Consider the following 19355-nt stretch of genomic DNA (forward strand, 5'->3'; position numbering starts at 1 on the left):
TTTGTCTGTGATGATTGATGCCGTGCTCAATCGGATCACTGCCTTGGGACTTACGTGGTGTGTGTGACCGCTCTGTAATAAAGGAGAAGGTGGGCTAAGAGAGCAGATACAGTATAGATAAGACTGAGAGGGACAACTGTCTGCTGGCTGTGTAACTCAGTGCTGATCTGAATATTTTCTCAAATTCAACATTTTCAGCATTGGCTGCTATTTTGCTTCTCTTTCTCTGTTCTCAGTTTTAAACCCTCACTTGCCTCTCCACCTCTCTTTCCTCTCCACCCGCCGGCTCCTCCACCTTTGTTGCTACGAGCCAAAGTCCAAAAGTGGTAGTAATCTCATTGTGGATGTGGTGATGACAGTGATGAAGTAGCCGCAGACCCTGATCAGATCAGTGCTAGACCCTTACAGGATTAAAGCCTCCTCTCCACAGCCAGTTGCTTGTTTACAGCACCATCTATAAACATTGGCAGACACTATGGTGTGTGTCTGTGTGCGCTCATGCTCTCCTGTGTGCAAGTGTGTTTGCGCCTCTGTGTATTTTTGACTGATTGTTTTGCAGGGGCATGTCCGTACACAAAATCTTGTGGATCTTGTGAAACAGTTTTTTAGGAAATCTCTTCAGCTTGGATTTATATTCATGTCATGGCCTCTGGGTTTGTGCAAAGCCTGTGTGTGTGTTCTGTCTCGTGCGAGAAACCCAGGAGGATGAGAGGAGGAGGCTGTGCAGCAGGTGGACGGAGAGCGATGGAGGGGGAGAGCGATGGAGTGAATTCCTTGTAAAGGCAGCTGGGCAATGAGGCAGACAGAAGCTAATTAGAGAAGCAGCCTCCTTTACAACTCCCCAATTAGATCAGTTGTGTGTGTGCATGCAGGAAATCAGCTGGCCGTGACGGAGCCTGAAAGGTGTATTTGTCCATGCATGTGTGTGTGTGTGTGTGTGTGTGTGTGTGTGTGTGTGCGTGCGTGTGTATCTCCCAGCACGAGGCATCACACGTACCCTCTTCTCTCCTCCTCCATTTGGCTCGCACACCCAAACAAACCGAGCGCCAATTACCATCTCTGGAAAACCACTTCCTCTGAACAAGTGTCAATTGGATGACAATCTACAGGCGACACTTGAGGAGAGCGGATGTTCTGAAGCCAGTAATAAAGAGAAGCTGGTTATTATTGTTCTCAATTCATCATGCTGTGATCGGGAGGGAGGAGGAACAAGAGAGGGGGAGACTGAAAAGTGAGAGAATCTCAATTAGGGGTTGTTTCTGAGGGCTGACGTTAAGGAGGAAAGCATGATGAGACAGAAAAGGAAAAAGCAAAAGACATAAAAAGACAAGCATACATGAAGACCTGCTCATTAAAAGAGCCATCAGCTCGCCCTCTGCTTTGCTTCTGACTCGTGATAATGAAGACAAGGAGCGGGTAGTGTGTAGCTCGCATCCCATCTCTGCTCTTTACAGGCCCAGCCACTGTTATCTCTGTGTGTGTGTGTGTGTGTGTGTGTGTGTGTGTGTGTGTGTGTGTGTGTGTGTGTGTGTGTGTGTGTGTGTGTGTGTGTGTGTGTGTGTGTGTGTGTGTGTGTGTGTGTGTGTGTGTGTGTGTGTGTGTGTGTGTGTGTGTGTGTGTGTGTGTGCAGTGTAAATAGCATGAAATGCAGTTTCCCGCAGGGTGCTATCTGTGCCTCTCTAATGAAGGGTAGGACTTCATTGGATTATAAAAAGACTTTTGTGTGTGTGTGTGTGTGTGTGTGTGTGTGTGTGTGTGTGTGTGTGTGTGTGTGTGTGTGTGTGTGTGTGTGTGTGTGTGTGTGTGTGTGTGTGTCTGTCTGTGTGTGTCTGTGTGTCAGTCCCCCGTTGCTCCTCCACCTCTCAGGGTATAAATACCTGTCAGAGACAATTAGGTCCTGATTGATTTTCTTTCTTTGATTGTGCCAATTTCAGCCTCTTTCACCTGCAAACGTCTGCTCTTAGAAGAAGAATGGGATTTGCTCAGTTTTTTTTTGGTTGCAGGAAAAGATATGTGAAGGTCATCCTGTGTTCGCTTTGTCAAGTGTGACCTTGACTCGTAGCATCTAACACTAGACGAGGTCGTCCTTGTTAGGAGCCAGGGCTGTGGTTTTGTGGGTGTGGTTCGGGGGATACAGAGGGCTTCTGTGTCGGTGCATAGAATAATGAGAGTTTCATTTTGCTCCAGTTTTATTCTGCAAAAATAATTAGAAGCCATCGATACACGGTTAAACAATTAAGTTTATATATAAGATAAGATGAAACATGCAGTACACGATACAGTATACATATATTAATGGGACATAAGCACTATGCAGAACTATATCCCTCCATCCATCCATCCATCCATCCATCCATCCATCCATCCATCCATCCATCCATCCATCCCTCTGTCCTTCCTTCCTGACTTCCTCCCATCCATCCATCCATTACCTAGACCGGTTATCTTACCTTTACTATATCTATCATACGAAGAAAAACTTTTGTAACAAATGTTAAGCTGTGATATTGATACTTACTTTCAACTGTGTGTGTGTGTGTGTGTGTGTGTGTGTGTGTGTGTGTGTGTGTGTGTGTGTGTGTGTGTGTGTGTGTGTGTGTGTGTGTGTGTGTGTGTGTGTGTGTGTGTGTGTGTGTCGTGTGCACAGACACGCGTCCCAAAAGAAACTGAGGTCCCACTGAAACACCAGCTGCTGCAGGTCATAGTGAGAGTTCTTCAGTACCGGATGCTGCTCACAGGTAACACACAGACATACTGTAAGGGTGCACACTCTGTAGAGCAAAGTCTACGCAGTATTTGCTGAAATGTGGTTACTATGGTCTTTAAAATCGATGAATGTTTAAGACAGACTAAGGAGAGGAGTATTTGCATATTGTCACGGCTTCACCTCTTGCACGTAATGAGCTGCCCTTCACAGACAGTTAAAAACTGTTTTTTCTTAGTAAGCATTAAAGTGTATTGTAATCATCATTTTTGACGTCTTTACTCTTTATTCTCTTGTCTCCAGATTACCTGAACAACCTGTCTCCTGACTCTAAAGAATATGAAGACACACAAGGTACGAAGCATGATAATAATCTGTTTTCTTTCAGTGGTCACAGACACAGTCACACACATACACACTGCAGCTGCTTGACATGTATCAGAGCACAGTTATTGAGTCACAGGGGCTGAGTGTCTTTACTGGAGTCGATTGCATATAAATCTCTCCTTGTTTCCCTGTTTGTGTTGCAGCTGCCTTGGTGATCGTGTCCGAGGTGGCCGACCAGGCCAATGACAATTTGAAACAGGGGGTGAGTTTTTTTTTATCTGGATAACACCCCATGTGTTTTATATTCAGCCTGCGGAGTTTGACATATTCACAGCCCGGCACCGCCGCTATTGAGACACGTCTTTATATTCCTCGTGGCAATGAAAGGGCAATTTTCAGATGGAGATCGAGTGTGAGCGAGTCAGACCGCCGTGGTTTTGAGGCGCGTGAATCCCTCTTCTAAATGACATGCGGGAGTGAAGGAGAGGTCTATCCCTCTTTGGTGGTGGCCTCCGAAGCTTTCTGATTAACGCAAGGGGCGAGGAGAGATGATGTCAACAGAGCGTCCCAGGTGTATCATTACAAAGGGAGCAGTGTGAAGGGTGGACACGGCTTACGCTCCCCCTCAAACATGAGCAGCCCTTGGAGATCATTCACAAACCCCCCCTCCTCTCTCTGTCAGGATCCCCTGTGCCTCACTTTGGCTTGCCTCACTTTTATCACACTGTGTTTTTTCTCATCTGTGCACTTACACTGACACGCACACACAGGCGGACAGACGGTGGAAACAGAGGCTCCCTCTATCTCTTCACCCCCCCTATTCAGCTCTCACTATCGCATCCCTTTCTGCATTCCCTCCCTTTCATTCACGCACAAACAGGGACAGTTTCATTCTCTTGTCTCCTCTTCCGTCCATCAGTGGATAATCTCCATCCATCTCTCTGCTCTTTCCTCCCCCTGCAGGAGAACTTGCTGCGTCTGGTCCACATAGAGTACAGTGTTAAAGGAAAGAGGGACCTCCTGAAGTCCGGAAGGGTGAGCACCATCTCGCTGAGTCTGGCCACTATTACTAGTCCTCTATCCAAACACAGCAACACATTGTTCCATAACCACATTTGAATTGAAAAGCCTTCACAGGACCTACAAACATGTTGTATTTTCTAATGTCATAATGAAAAATGTTTCTTTTGGCAGATGTTTGTCAAAGAGGGCACACTAATGAAGGTGTCGAGGAAGAGCAGGCAGCCGCGACACCTGTTTCTGGTAATATATCTTCTTTACATATCATTATAACTTTATCACATCAGACACGATAAGAGATTGGAAAGTGTTTAAGCCCTTTAAGTTTTAATTTCCCCCTTCGTTACTTTTCAATATTTAAAAATAATAGACATTTAGGGGAAATTAGCCCAGCTCTCATATTTAAAGGTGCAGTGTGTAAGATTTAGGTGAAAGGTTCTATTGGCAGAAATTGAATATCAAATAATCCTACTGAGCATCTAATTGAATCGAATTATTGTTGTGTTTTACCCTAGAATGGGCCCGTTATATTTAAATACTCTATATTTACATCGGGAGCGGGTCCTCTCTACAGAGGCCACCATGTTTTTTACAGTAACCCAAACTGGACAAACTAAACACCTTTTGAGTTTTTATGACAATTTAATCATGTGATTAAGTAAAATGTTAGAATTGACTGACAATCAGGAATATTGTTCGTGTGCACATAGGCAGCTGGATTGTGTTTCTTGAAGGCGTTTCATCTCTCATCTAAGGCGTCTTCAGTTCAGTTTGTCTGGTGTTGTCGTTAAAAAACAGATAAACAATGCATGTTGACGTAAGGTGTTATTTGATGTTTGTTATTGCTGAGCATTGCTTGTTCTGGGGTTCAATCATTGTTACATCGGCAATTTGGGGGAATGTTGGGCGGAGGTTGGTCTCTGAAGTAGGTGAGGTTGAGGTGGAGGTGGAGGAGGAGGGGGGGCACGAGGCCAAGGCTGCAAAGACCTCCACCATGAGCACCACACCCGTGCAGCGAGGGCCTCCCCTCTCCGCTCTTCTCCTCTCCTCCCCTTCTCAGGACTTGTTTTCCAGGGCCCCACTTCCTCACAGGATGTTTGGTGTGGGTCACTGGATGCCGGCTTCCTGTGTATTGGGAGGGGCCTGACAGCGAAGTGAAGGCCAGACACCCTGTAGAAATGCCGGGAGGAGGAGGGGGAGGTGGCGAAGGAGGGGTGTGGGCGCTATATAAACACATAACGCGAAGCAGGGAGACCCGCTCTATTGTTCAATCAAAAACATGTGCAATCAGTGCTGTCTAATGTTGTGAATTATGCTTGAGCAGCATTCGTGAGTTCGGATAAGATACCAGGTGGAGTTTTTCATCTTCTATTCCCTCGTTCTCTCTACTCAACAGGATTGCGGTTGAGCGATAGCTGAAAATGTTTGGGTGTTGATACGTCTAAGCTATGAGGGTTATATAGCCAATCGCCCCCTTGAAGTGGGCGACTTCACTGTGTCAGGTGTTATTTGTTGGCCTTTACTGAAAACATGTCCAAACAACAGTGAAAATGAAAACCATCACTCTCCTCAGCGACAGGGAGAAGCTGCAACTATGTCACAAGCCTGGGCTCAAAGAAGAAAGGTTGAATGAGTTAGAGAAGGGATTAGAAGGAGGGATGGAGATCTAGAAAGATGCCAGAGGATAGAGAGAATGAATGAAATGAATGAGAGCGGCAGCTGAAGGAGGTGAAGGGTTCGAGGATGAGACAAAACGCCACTGGTGGAGAAAGTAAATGGCTTAAGGTGGCAAGGGCTCAAGTAGGCGCATGCTGTGTCTCATCTGAGAGAGTCGTTTGTGCAGTCGGTTAACTTGGCGCTCGGTCGGGTTTCTGTTGGAAGAATCTTTGTGTAAATGAGCGGCACAGGGTGGAGCAGGCGAACTGCGGTGGCGGCTGCCCAGAGGTCGCAGGCCAGCGCCCCGGTTTGGCTATCATGCACTGTTTTGTCTGAAGCCAGGCGGCCAGTGAACCAGTAACTGCGGCTTGTTTGTGTTGTTGTTGTGGTGAAGGTGGCCGGTTCCACCCAGCTCTGGTTCTCAGTGCGGCCTGAGAAGACAGGGAGGGCGAGGGGAGGCCTGGAGCCCGGGGCAGGGTGGAGAATTCCTGGATGCTGCCTTTATGGCCCCAGCGGATGTTTAGAGCACACATTAGGTGTGACCGATGATGTAATTTCTTTTGTCTGGGAAGAAATGAAATGCGTCTCTATAACACAATGGGCCCTTGGTATGTTAAAGGATCACAATACTTTTCTGCTAAAGAGCAAATAAATACTTTCTGCGCAGTAATGCCTTGATTTTGTTGTGTGTATACATGGGAATTTGCTGCGGACAGGATGCACAGACATGTGTGAGTGCTGTGAAAGGAAACATAATCTTAAGTAGTTGAGGCCACGCTGTTGCTTTCATAGAATAAAGAATAAACAATAAGGTGACAGCTACACTTTCCCTCAAGGCAACACCACCCTCTTGTGGTACTTATTGGGTATTACATTCTGAGAAGTGTCATTCATTTTTTGGGACCTAGTATATTTCTCATTAATCTACCATGACTAAAATATAACATAATAACCCTCTACTTTCCTCTTTCTGTGTTCTTCTTCATCAGATGAACGATATAATGCTGTACACCTACCCTCAGCAGGATGGGAAATACAGGCTGAAGAACACACTGTCTCTGTCTGGAATGAAGGTACAACTTCTCATTTCTCTGGCTCTTTTAAAACACCATCGTTTTGCTGAAAGATTTTTCCACTGAGCTGTTTTTGTCCCTCAGGTGAGCAAACCTGTTCTAGACAACGTGTTGAACTGTCTCAAAATTGAGGTGTCTGACATCACCATTACCCTCTCCGCCAGGTGAGCATCTGACAGACAAACACTCCTGAAATGAACAGCGTGTACTTGAATACGACTTGACACAAGATTCGTTCTCTCCTCAAGCACTCAAGATTTTAAATAGCAAGCCATTTAAAAGCACCAGGTGTGACTGTCTCTTTTTCTCCTCAGTTCGGTCGGAGAGAGGGAGGACTGGTTCCACACACTGAGTCGAGCCATAGCGGACCATGCTGCAGGACTCTGCACGTTTGGTGGACCCTGCAGTGAGGTGAGAAAATAACTATGACAACAGCAGAGGGTCTTTGTTAAAGATGAAAAGTTATCTTTGATTGGTTCAATGCATCAACTGAAAGATTACTTGATTTGTAAATAATTAATAATTATAATAATATTATAATTATGCTTATTTAGATAGATAGATAGATTAAGTTCACTGCAGTGAGATGAAAGTCTCCCCGCCAGAACTACTACAAAGCTGTCACTGTAAAGAAGTATGTGCTAATGGAGATATTGACAATACAAGTATTTTAAGTATTAGGTGATTGAAAGACACAAGTAACTGAGGCAGAGTATTGAAGCCAAATATAAATACAGATTTAAAGACTTAACTGAAGCTATAAAAAGTTGCGTTAAACTAACATAGCCTGTAAAATTATGGGCAAGAGTAAAACTTAAAATACAAGACTAGAGATCTAAAAAATATATAAAATCAAATAAAGATAAACATAGGCAGTGATGGTGACAGTCTGGCAGCCTAGTGACATGGTTAATGCGTTAATCACTCTCATTTCACTATATCTAAGAGGAGTTGTACAGTCATATCGTCTGGGGACCTCCTCAGTCTGTCTGTGGAGCAGGAACAAGTAAGCAGTGTGCCACTGAATGTATTTACTGTAGATTACAATTACTTTAACTGCAAAACAGTGTTTCACTTTGATTACTGCAAAAATGTACATCAATACTGAAACTAAAGGTAATAGTTTTAAAAAAGAACTATGGTTGGAAACTAACTCTGGTTTAAACATTTGAGCATCATCCCAACTTTGTGTAAACAGGCGCGTGAGAAGTTGTGGATGGCCCTGGGTGAAGCTGCTCCTGTGCTGGTGCCAGTTTCCCATGTGATGATGTGCATGAACTGTACCTCTGACTTCAGCCTCACACTAAGGCGACACCACTGCAATGCCTGTGGCAAGGTCAGATGCAACATGACAATCTACTTTCACTTGTTTTAAACGGTCTAAATGTGGCACGTTGGATCTCTTTTGTTACATGCTATTGTAAATAAGAAACAGGTTTATGTCTGAAACGGGATTATGTCCAGGGGTGGTTAGTAAAATATCTTGTATTCTGTGTCTCTGAGCAGGTGGTCTGTCGTTCTTGCTCCAGGAACAGATGCCCACTGAAGTACCTCAAAGACCGAGTGGCCAAAGTTTGTGACCACTGCTATGCCGAGCTCAGGAAACGAGGTGACTCTCAGCTCTCTGTATAAAGAAGTGTCTCACTGGTGGAAAACCATCCTGGTGTGTTTCTATCTTTGATACTGTATTAACTGTGCATGTGTCTGTAGGTGGGAGTGTGACGGGGGCATGCGGAAGCTCCAGCCCTCGGACTCACCGGGCCAGTCGTCCCCTCTCTGCTGTCTTCCAGAGTCTGCAGCCCCCGAATTTGTGGAAGAGCAGGAAGAGCAGCTCCTCTCTCAATCAGGTGAGCTACACGTGCCACATAGCATCTGTGCTCCAGTTTCAAAATATGAAACATAAGTTAAAATGTAAATATGGTCATGATGTCCATGTGTGTAAGTATAGTGATATAACAGAGTTCAGTGTTAGATCTGAATGGAAACAGTCATTTTCAGCACATCATGTATCTTAATTGATTGTTTTGGTCTATTGTAATGACCTGTATTAGTGAGTAACTAAACAACTGTTCCCTGACCGGGAATCGAACCCGGGCCGCGGCGGTGAGAGCGCCGAATCCTAACCACTAGACCACCAGGGACATGTTTGGTTGTTGTCAAGCTTCTGAAATGGAATGTCAGGCATTTCTGACAGCTGCTCATGAGATGACACTTGTTTGTAGTACACAACAGCTGCCAGCAGGGTTCACTATCTCCCTCTAGTCCAGGGGTATTCAACTAAAATGTAAAGAGGTCCAGTTAGAGAAAATTTCTTGAAGCAAAGGTCCGGAAGATCATAATGTCTAACTATTTAGTGTGATATATATTTAAGTAGCCTAGTAGTTGTATCAACATCTGCATGTACTAAATACCTGACTGTCAAATCAAATGAATTCATTACGATTCAAAAACTTTTTGACAATATTTATTGTCACGTAACATAGAACTGAACATATATGTATGATTGCAGATATGTATAATGTTCTCTCATTAACTAAATAAAAGTAGGGCTGCATTTCGAAATAAGAGAAAATAAATAAAATGTGAAAATTGTGCATGTTCAAATAAAGGGCTTAACTTCAGAAAAATAAAATAAAGGGAGCAAAAGCTTGAATTTCCCTTTTTCTGTTTCACATCTTGACTCAAAAGTCTCAACCAATTTTACAGATAATAAATCTCAACACATCTTAATAATTGAACAGTTTTAGAATCACTTTCTTCCCCTCTTATATCCCACTCCCCCACTTTGTTCGTCTGTTTCTCTCCCTTTCTCTGTCTCACTCCTGTTTCTCAACTTTCTCCGTCTCATTCCTGTTTCTCCACTTTCTCCGTCTCACTCCTGTTTCTCCACTTTCTCCTTCTCACTCCTGTTTCTCCACTTTCTCCGTCTCATTCCTGTTTCTCCACTTTCTCCGTCTCACTCCTGTTTCTCCACTTTCTCCTTCTCATTCCTGTTTCTCCACTTTCTCCTTCTCACTCCTGTTTCTCCACTTTCTCCTTCTCACTCCTGTTTCTCCACTTTCTCTGTCTCACTCCTGTTTCTCCACTTTCTCCTTCTCACTCCTGTTTCTCCGTCTCACTCCTGTTTCTCCACTTTCTCCGTCTCACTCCTGTTTCTCCACTTTCTCCGTCTCACTCCTGTTTCTCCACTTTCTCCGTCTCACTCCTGTTTCTCCGTCTCACTCCTGTTTCTCCACTTTCTCCGTCTCACTCCTGTTTCTCCACTTTCTCCGTCTCACTCCTGTTTCTCTCCCTTTCTCCGTCTCACTCCTGTTTCTCCGTCTCACTCCTGTTTCTCCACTTTCTCCGTCTCACTCCTGTTTCTCCACTTTCTCCCTCTCACTCCTCTGTTTCTCAACTTTCTCCGTCTCACTCCTCTGTTTCTCTCCCTTTCTCCGTCTCACTCCTGTTTCTCTCCCTTTCTCCGTCTCACTTCTCTGTTTCTCTCCCTTTCTTCATCTCACTCCTGTTTCTCCGTCTCACTCCTGTTTCTCCGTCTCACTCCTGTTTCTCCACTTTCTCCGTCTCACTCCTGTTTCTCCACTTTCTCCCTCTCACTCCTCTGTTTCTCAACTTTCTCCGTCTCACTCCTCTGTTTCTCTCCCTTTCTCTGTCTCACTCCTGTTTCTCAACTTTCTCCGTCTCACTCCTCTGTTTCTCTCCCTTTCTTCATCTCACTCCTGTTTCTCTCCCTTTCTCCGTCTCACTCCTCTGTTTCTCTACCTGTATCGCTATCTTTCTTTTTCTTTCTACCGTCTTCTCATGTGTAACTTGCCTCTAACTCTCTCATCTGTCTGCACTGTAGAGTCGCAATGTTTACCTGCTGGAATGCACAGACTTGATTGGCTGAGTAGTATCACGTGGGATGGCTTAACTCGCATGCAATTGGTCTGTGCGTTTCCTCATCCGCTAAACCACTACCGTAAAGACTACAAAAGCTGCGCTGATTACAAATAGAAGCGCCCCGTCAGGTTTTAAATCATAACCTTCTGATTTGGCTGTAGGTCCGGGTCCGTACGGGACAGCTTCTGGGTCTGGACCCGGACCGCGGTCCGCCTGTTAGTGACCTCTGCTCTAGTCTATACCCTTCTTCCCATCTTCATAAAGCAATGCAACTCCATGAACCCCTTGGTAAAGGGAAAGTTCACCCAGAATCCAAAGCAATTTAAGCATAGTGGTAAATACATAATAAGTATTTAAATTTGTCTGTGAACTGTCCCTTTAAGGGGCCCCACTTATATCGTCAACACTCTGTATCTATCCACCTATGTGTGTCTAATATATCATGAATTTCATCAGGTGTCGCTCGGCGTGGAGGGCTCCACCATGAGTGGCAGCCTGCAGCGCCGAAAGAAGAGCAAGAGGAAGTGGAAGCGGCTGTGGTTCCTCCTCAAAGACAAGGTGCTCTACACCTTCACAGCCCGTGAGGTGAGGGGGCACAGAGTCTCCCACACCAGCCCCAAGACACTCACTCACACGCATGTCATAATCACACAAGGATCACAGAAGCATCTCCTCTATTCTTCTTCTTCCCTTCTGGCCAACACAGTGCAGAACTTTTTAACTCCTATGTTTACAGTGGTCAGCCTTTCCTCCTGGGCAGGACACTTAATGTGATTTAGACATAGGGATTCTCTGTGCTCTCTCCTTTTCTTTCCACAAGTCCATGTTCTTCTGGACACGTTAAAAATGTATTATCAGCTCATTGCAACATCTGTGTTATTAACTTGTATATGTGTGTTTGTCGTCTTCACTGTGGTTTCTCAGGACAAGGTGGCTGCGGAGAGTCTCCCTCTGCAGGGCTTCACCGTCAAGCTGACCGAGAGACCAGAGGGGGAGGAGGGCAGCAGCGTGTTCCATCTGTACCACAAGAAAACCCTCTACTATAGTTTCAGGGCCGAGGACCAACAGACTGCTCGCAGGTCAGCACTATGTTAAAGTAGTCATGGTTCTAAATTACTACACTGCAGAGATATGAAAAACTCGTTCCCTGACCGGGAATCGAACCCGGGCCGCGGCGGTGAGAGCGCCGAATCCTAACCACTAGACCACCAGGGAGATATACACCAGCTTTTGGAGGCCTTTCTCGAAATTGTCAGAGCAGGCTAAGCATTATCTGTCCTATAGTGTTGCGCCTGCATAGAGCACTTACCTCAACCTTGCATTTGACCTGCATATCTTAAGCAAGGTGGCTGTAGTGAGTGGTAATGCCTTAGGTTGATCTGCTCGAAAATACTGCTTTTTAATTCCATGGTCTCGTATCTGCTTTGGAAAAAAATATTATTCACTCATGATCTACTCTCCAATATGCCGATGGGGTGGGGGTGGGGGGGGGGGGGGGGTGTTTGAGTCCACAAAACACTTTTGGAGTTTCAGGGGTAAACAGCGTTGCAGCCAAATCCAATACAATTGAAGTCAATGGTGACCACTTTGTAAAAAACGTAAAAAACTACAGACAAAAAAACATAAAATGCCTCCATAAATATGGTCATGATGTCCATGTGTGTAAGTATAGTGATATAACAGAGTTCAGTGTTAGATCTGAATGGAAACAGTCAATTTCAGCACATCATGTAACTTAATTGATTGTTTTGGTCTATTGTAATGACCTGTATTAGTGAGTAACTAAACAACTGTTCCCTGACCGGGAATCGAACCCGGGCCGCGGCGGTGAGAGCGCCGAATCCTAACCACTAGACCACCAGGGACATGTTTGGGCGTTGTCAAGCACCTGGAATGGAAAGAAGGCATTTCTGACAGCTGCTCACGAGATGACACTTGTTTGTAGTACATAACAGCTGCCAGCAGGGTTCACTATCTCCCTCTATACCAGTGATTCTCAACTGATGGGTCACGACCCAAAAGTGGGTCGTGGACCCGTTTTCAGTGGGTCGTGGGCCTTTGCCTGGGCAAAAAAAAATGTTACGAAAAAAATCCTGTGCTTTTATTTTGAAGGGGATGTAAGTTGTATTACCTTGTGTCCTTAAGATGCACTTTTTGGTTTTTAATTAAAATGCAGCTAATTGAGTGTAAAAAGGAATATTTCCCTCTCTAGCATCGCCACCTGCTGGTCGTTTTGGTTTATCATGATTTATTTTTTTTTTGTGTTGACATACTGTGATATTCTGTACTATCTCAGGTTCAAACTGCACCATCTTTTTATTAAATAAATTTGAGAAGTTGAAAATTTTCCTCGATTTGGGTCTCGGCTTGTCATTAAGGGGTGATGGTGGGTCCCGAAGCCAGACCAGTTGAGAACCACTGCTCTATACCCTTCTTCACATCTTCATAATAACAGCAATGCAACTCCATGAACCCCTTGTTAAAGGCATAGTTCACCCAAAAATGAAAATTCACAAATTATCTACTCACCACTATGTCGATGGAGGGGTGGGTGAAGTGTTCAAATCCACAAAACCCTTTCGGAGTTCCAGGGGTAAACAGCGTTGCAGCCAAATCCAAAACTATTGAAGTAAATGGTGACACTTCGTAAAAAACGTAAAAAGAAACTACAGACAAAAAACATAAAATGCTTCCATAAATATGGTCATGTTGTCCATGTGTGTAAGTATAGTGTTATTACATAGAGTTCAGTCTTAGCTCTGAATGGAAACATTTTCAGCACATCAACTAACCTAATTAATTTTTTTGGTCTATTGTAATGACCTGTATTAGTGAGTAAGTAAACAACTGTTCCCTGACCGGGAATCGAACCCGGGCCGCGGCGGTGAGAGCGCCGAATCCTAACCACTAGACTACCAGGGACATGTCTCGACCATGTCAAGCACCTGGAATCCAAAGAAGGCATTTCTGACAGCTGCTCATGAGATGACACTTGTTTGTAGTACACAACAGCTGCCAGCAGGGTTCACTATCTCCCTCTATACCCTCGCCCAAGGGGCACGTGACGACATCAGCGACAACTTAGCTGCAGTTACTGATGCAGTAAATGACGCCGTTTTGAGTCAAATTTAAATACTGGGGCTTGCGGACACTTGGATGACATCCCACGAGCAGTATGGAGGCAGTTTTTCTGTTGATTTTTTACGTTAGAAGAATTGGTCACCATTTACTTTAATTGTATTGGATTTGGCTGCAACGCTGCTTACCCCTGAAACTCAGAAAGTGTTTTGTGGACTCAAACTGTTCACCTACCTCTCCATCGGCAAAGTGTTTTTCAAGTTTCGGTGAACTATCCCTTTAAAAATGTCAGATTAACACTTTTTGCAAAAACATCTCAGCATTCAAGATTCAACGTACAGATAAAATAAACAAGTGTCATGAAAATCCATTCAATTGTTTTGAGTGATCTTGCTTACAAACAATCCAACCAACCAACAACTTGACAGGTAGTGAAACAAACAAATGCAAGAGATCCATATCAAAATTGTTTGTATAGTTTAAAAAGATACTTTTGACTGATATATCATTCATATTTTTATACTCACAAATATTGATATCAGTATGAGTCAACAGTTGAGCTGTACAAAGTACCTATAACAGTTTGTAAGTGAAGTTGAAGTGCAAAGTTCATTTGATGAGGAAGAAATGCCAAAAAAATTATTGGATGGTGAATATCCCTTAACATGTTAATAGGTTTATGTACGAGTTAAGTAAAAGGACTGTAAACCACAAAACATAAAGTTTTAAAACCAAGATAAAGATTAAGAAAACAAATCAGTTTCAAGAGGCTCATTAATTGTGATTTGTTGCTAATATACTATTTTGAAATTGATAGTCATCTTAATAAAGTGTGTAACTGTGAAAGTGAATTGCATGTCTTTAATGCTGTGTCTCGGTTTGAATAAGGCACTTTCCATAAAGTTTGAAGAAAGCAGCATAGGCCGAGTTATCGTGACGTCTAAAATAAATTTTAAAAAACAGTTGCTGTGCCCGTTTAGGTCTAATGTTTCACTTCCTTTTGTTCCAGGTGGGTGAACGCCATGGAGGAAGCTACTGTTTTATAACACCTGCTCAGTGTGGCTGCTAGAACTCCTCTGTGGAGCACAACATAGCTACCTGCTGCATCTGGACTCGGACCAGTGAGGAGTCATCATGTCTGGCCTGTTGTGGAGAATAACACAACATTATGATCACCAGGGGCGCCTTAGACAAGGCGGCCAGTCAGAACATTTTAGGGAGAACATTTTATTCCCTCAGTTTCAACATTGTACAAGTGCCATCCTGTTCACATCTGCTACTGTTCTGTCTTTGCTGTATTTTGGCATCTTTGACCAGCGTCTCCACTGAATTATGAAGCCACTCTTTTGGTTCTGGAGGAGATGGTCACATCACATCTTCTGTTCTAATACAAGGGACAATTTCAAGGTTACTTTTCTGCAAAATGATCAAAAACAACCATTGCTCCTCAGTAGTTTTCACCGCTCATTAAAGTGAAAATATCTTCCGCAGATTTAGAGAGATGTCTGGTATTCTGAATATATATTTGGTATTCTGAATATATATTGTGATGTATACACTACTGATACAGATACTGAGGTGAATTATATGATTTATTTGTATAGAAAAATGGTGTCACGCTGTGTTTTGAGTAAGAGGTCATTTTAATCATCGTAGTGTGTGTACATTATGTTTCCCGTGGCGTTTTTACACAGTCTTACTCTTGTATTGAATCTACAGAGCGACAGAATGACCCTCAGCATGGCAGCCAGTCAACAGTCCTTCTACACTGATGATGACTTGCTTTGTATTTGAATCTGTAGGTTCTTACAATCCTTTCACAGTTTGACATACACAGTTCTCAAGTGCCAGTTATTTTCATCCCGTTGAATGCAATGCAATTTGCAACTGATGATGAATGTGCCTGAAATGAAATTGTGCTCCTCATTTGTCTTTATGTTATCACAGTACTGTACTACTGTCATGTCCTCGCAAAAGACCTTGATAACATTAGCTTTTTCTAAAATCTAGTCTTGTATACTGTAACCTTCTAGTATTATGAACAGTTGTGTTACTGCCCAGTAACATAAGAATATACTATTGTGCCATTTTTTATTCATGCCTTTTTTCATGCTCTATACATTGCTGGATGTAATTACAATTTAACCACTTGGACATTATGGACACTGCTAAGAAAAAGCCCCTGTTAAACTACCTATAATCTGCCATCGTCCGTCATCTGAGCCGAAGGAAACACACTCCTGTGAAGTTTCACTTCTCTCTCCTGATAAACCATGAACACACCCCCATCGCTTCCCTTAAATAACCAACCTGAAGGCATTAGCTGCTCTGTAACACAGGAGATCCTTCACCCTGTCAAACCACATCATTTCTCAAGCACACAATCATCAAGTACTGTGCAGCTTTTCTACCTTTTTCTTATGGGCCATACCGATACTGTTATTATGGATTGTACCTCTTGCATATAGTGCATTGTAAATGTTTATGTATATAGATACGTATAAAAAATAAACTCCTTTAAAACCTTTATGTCATGTGCTTTCGTAGTGGGGTGCACACACTTCTTTAGTCAAAATAAGATTCCATTTCAAAATGTGCAATATTACTCTTTCATTATTATGTCCTATATGTTTATCATTACATTTATTATTCCATGCACAATATCACTTCCATTATTATAATGTACAGTGTTATGTTTATGTCATGTGAAATACTCTTTTCTCATGTCCAATAATACCTTTTCTTTTCCCATTTTAGTCTCCTTTTTGGCTTACTGATTTATTATATTTGTTTATATTTTGTATTTGTATCAATAACTTGTGTTGTCATATATTTAGGCATTGGTCCTCTCTTTCCCCTCATTTCACTTGATATTTTTATCACTTATTTTGTATACGCTCATGTTATTATTTATTATCTTATATTATCTTAAAAACCATAACTGGACAAAGTAAAATGAACACCTGTGCAATCATACAATTTAATATACAGTATAAATACTACTTTTGTAAAACACAACGCTCCTGGTTTAGTCCTCATGTTCCATGTATTGGATGGCTTCACAAATGCAGCACATATTGACGGGTTGTTGATATGCATGGTATTACTTCGAACAGGTACTCTGTTGATGGCAAACCCACGTGTCTCCATTGTTTGTGCCAAGAACACTTGGGTTATGTGTCTGTTTCATCCAGCAGGGGGCAGCCGTACATAATCCCACCACAGATCTCATTGTGAGCTGATCCACACATGATGATGACTGAAAACACGACAGTTCCTCTTTGCATGTTTGTTTGCTCAGCACGTCATTAGGCGCTTGGGTTTACAGGGTTCAAAGAAAATTAGATGAAACAAACATTGTATTTTATTCATGGCATGTGTTGCACATTGAGGTAAGGGCTTTATCCTAAACCCGAAATAACAGCTGTGGACTGAAAATATGTATTATTTTATACAGAAAAGAGAAGGAAAGTGTGCAATGTCATTGCTGCTAAGAGGTGTGACCATCCACCAGCAGTCGCCCTTTATTCAGCATGTAAACAAGAAGCTCTGCAGACACTTGACACATGTATTTGACACGTTTCTTAGGATGTTTCAGCAATTCTTTTCTTAACTTAAGTAAAGGTAAAGTGGACATTTCAAAGCATTGTGTCAAACTGAGCAGATTGTTCCACCAATACTTTGTGTTACAGATATACGTGGAGAAAAGGTATTTCACACTTTAAATTCACATCCATTCATAAATAAGAATGGCGTGCATAAGTATAATGATTCAGAACTACAGCAATGGCACCTGAGATATAACAGACTAACTGATCAAGTAAAAACTCTGAAGGTCAAATCTATATTATAATTGTGGAAAGGCAAAATAATGGGTGCGTCTGTTTGGAAATATACAGTATGTGTAAAAATGACACAAGGTGCTCTTTGGCAAAAGGGGTGATACATTTTGATGCAAAGAAACGAGCATGAGCCCTCTCAGATGAGTTGATTAGTTCACCCGGAGTTCCACAGAACCAAAAGCACAGTCTGACAGCAGTGGACCACGACCAGGAAAATAGTGGCAGGCATAAATATTTAAAGACAGAGAAACAGCACAAAACATTTTGGCCTATTTCTCTATCAACACATGCAATATTAATGACAACAAGTCAACCAGAGCAGGGCCAGTGTGACAGCTTACCGAAGAACAGAAAATGGATGTGGCTTTAATTCATCAGCCAGCACTGCCCTCTGATAATTCAAAACTTGCATTAATATCATTAATAATTTTAAAAGCTTGTCTATACACATAATAATGATGGAAAGTAGCACGAATTGTTTGAGGAGAACATTGTTAATGGATACAGAGATCAAGACCAAGAGATAATTTCTAATTAGATGAGTAAAGATGAAGTGATTGTACGTCAGTCAGAAAGTAGGCAGGAGAGAAAATAGGAAGATTGGGGTTGCTCCAGATATACGTGATCCCAGGGGTGCCAGTGACCCAATACTTACTTCAAGTAACAGAGAGAGAGACAGAGAAGTGAGGAAAAGCATTGAAAACATTGAAAGTTGTCCAATTCCTTCGAGCAGCTGAAAGTTAAAGACACCTTGTTCCACTTCTCGTCTCGGTGGGAGCATGAGCTCGGTCACATGGCCCGTCACACACATACTCACACACACACTCATACAAACAGAGTCCCGGAGCATTCCCCCTCAGTAACCTGGGAACCAGAGATGCACAGAGTGATTGAGTAACATGCTTCAATCAACATCCTTCAGTTTCTGTCTGTGCAAATAAAAGAAAGGACCTCTGAAAATGTCACTATTTTTCGAGGCCCTTCTACTTACTGGGAAAGTTTCCAATCCACCTTCAGGAGGCCAATAATAAGTCTGGAATTAAATCGATTCTGTATTTGATTCCAAAAACAGCAATCCTCTTCAGGAAAAAGATTCAGAATCAAACAAAGGGAACTGCTAGTCATGGTTAAATGACAAAGTGAAAGTGAAGTGGTGGAATCATTTTTAAGGTCAGATACTGGCCTGGGGACAGTGCTCAGTTATTTGTACTGACGCCAGTATTGGGAGCTTAGTAATTATTTCCATGCCGTAAATCTTGTTGTGTAACATTGTAGACACACCCGAGCAAACCTGAGATCGGGACTTTTTGAAGACGAAGTCTTCCATCTGATCTTTGTTCTTTAAATAGAAAACAATGAAGGGAGGATACGTATGAATGACAATACAATTAGAATTGAAATCAGATGTGTTAATATCGACACAAATTGTGCCAAATTACAAAATATTAATAAGTCTATACGTACCACCCAATTTTGTATTACTTTTAACTACTGTATACTGTAAAAAAGCAGAGATGCAACTGAAGAAAAAAGGTCAACATTTATTTCACAACTTATTTTAACAATCATAGTCATGAACAAAGGAACAATCAACCTTCTTACATTTTGAAATCTTTTTAAACTTGTCAGTGCATCGTGCATACCTCCACCAAGGTCCCCTTATGAAATCACATTTTAAATTCATTAGATCCCGATTTTTATTTGGATCTGCACCAAATTTGACTTTTTCTCGTAAATCAACAAAAAAAGTGGAAAAATGCCTTGTCTAACAAT

The 19355-nt window shown here is 42.5% G+C and overlaps 1 protein-coding gene and 4 non-coding genes across 6 annotated transcripts in view; 1 reads left to right on the forward strand and 4 right to left on the reverse strand.

The window, feature by feature from the left end:
• Positions 1–16267, forward strand: part of fgd5a (FYVE, RhoGEF and PH domain containing 5a) — a 36947-nt gene extending 20680 nt beyond the window's left edge. Inside the window, exons 8-21 of one of the 2 annotated variants that reach the window (XM_035152158.2) lie at positions 2648–2738; positions 3008–3058; positions 3235–3293; positions 3995–4066; positions 4226–4294; positions 6697–6780; positions 6865–6944; positions 7095–7191; positions 7979–8116; positions 8287–8389; positions 8491–8627; positions 11119–11247; positions 11587–11741; positions 14750–16267. In XM_035152158.2, the coding sequence (XP_035008049.1) occupies positions 2648–2738; positions 3008–3058; positions 3235–3293; positions 3995–4066; positions 4226–4294; positions 6697–6780; positions 6865–6944; positions 7095–7191; positions 7979–8116; positions 8287–8389; positions 8491–8627; positions 11119–11247; positions 11587–11741; positions 14750–14786 (1302 nt within the window). In that variant the 3' untranslated portion in view covers positions 14787–16267. The remainder of the gene's footprint in view (positions 1–2647; positions 2739–3007; positions 3059–3234; positions 3294–3994; positions 4067–4225; positions 4295–6696; positions 6781–6864; positions 6945–7094; positions 7192–7978; positions 8117–8286; positions 8390–8490; positions 8628–11118; positions 11248–11586; positions 11742–14749) is intronic. The other variant, XM_035152159.2, reaches the window with a different exon arrangement.
• trnae-cuc lies at positions 8850–8921 on the reverse strand. Its single transcript has one exon. It is a non-coding gene; the product is annotated as a tRNA-Glu (tRNA).
• trnae-cuc lies at positions 11806–11877 on the reverse strand. The gene has a single exon. It is a non-coding gene; the product is annotated as a tRNA-Glu (tRNA).
• Positions 12456–12527, reverse strand: trnae-cuc. Its single transcript has one exon. It is a non-coding gene; the product is annotated as a tRNA-Glu (tRNA).
• Positions 13513–13584, reverse strand: trnae-cuc. The gene has a single exon. It is a non-coding gene; the product is annotated as a tRNA-Glu (tRNA).
• Positions 16268–19355: the final 3088 nt, after the last annotated feature.

The sequence above is a fragment of the Hippoglossus stenolepis genome, chromosome 3 (assembly GCF_022539355.2).
Source record: "Hippoglossus stenolepis isolate QCI-W04-F060 chromosome 3, HSTE1.2, whole genome shotgun sequence".
Taxonomy (NCBI): Eukaryota; Metazoa; Chordata; class Actinopteri; order Pleuronectiformes; family Pleuronectidae; genus Hippoglossus; species Hippoglossus stenolepis.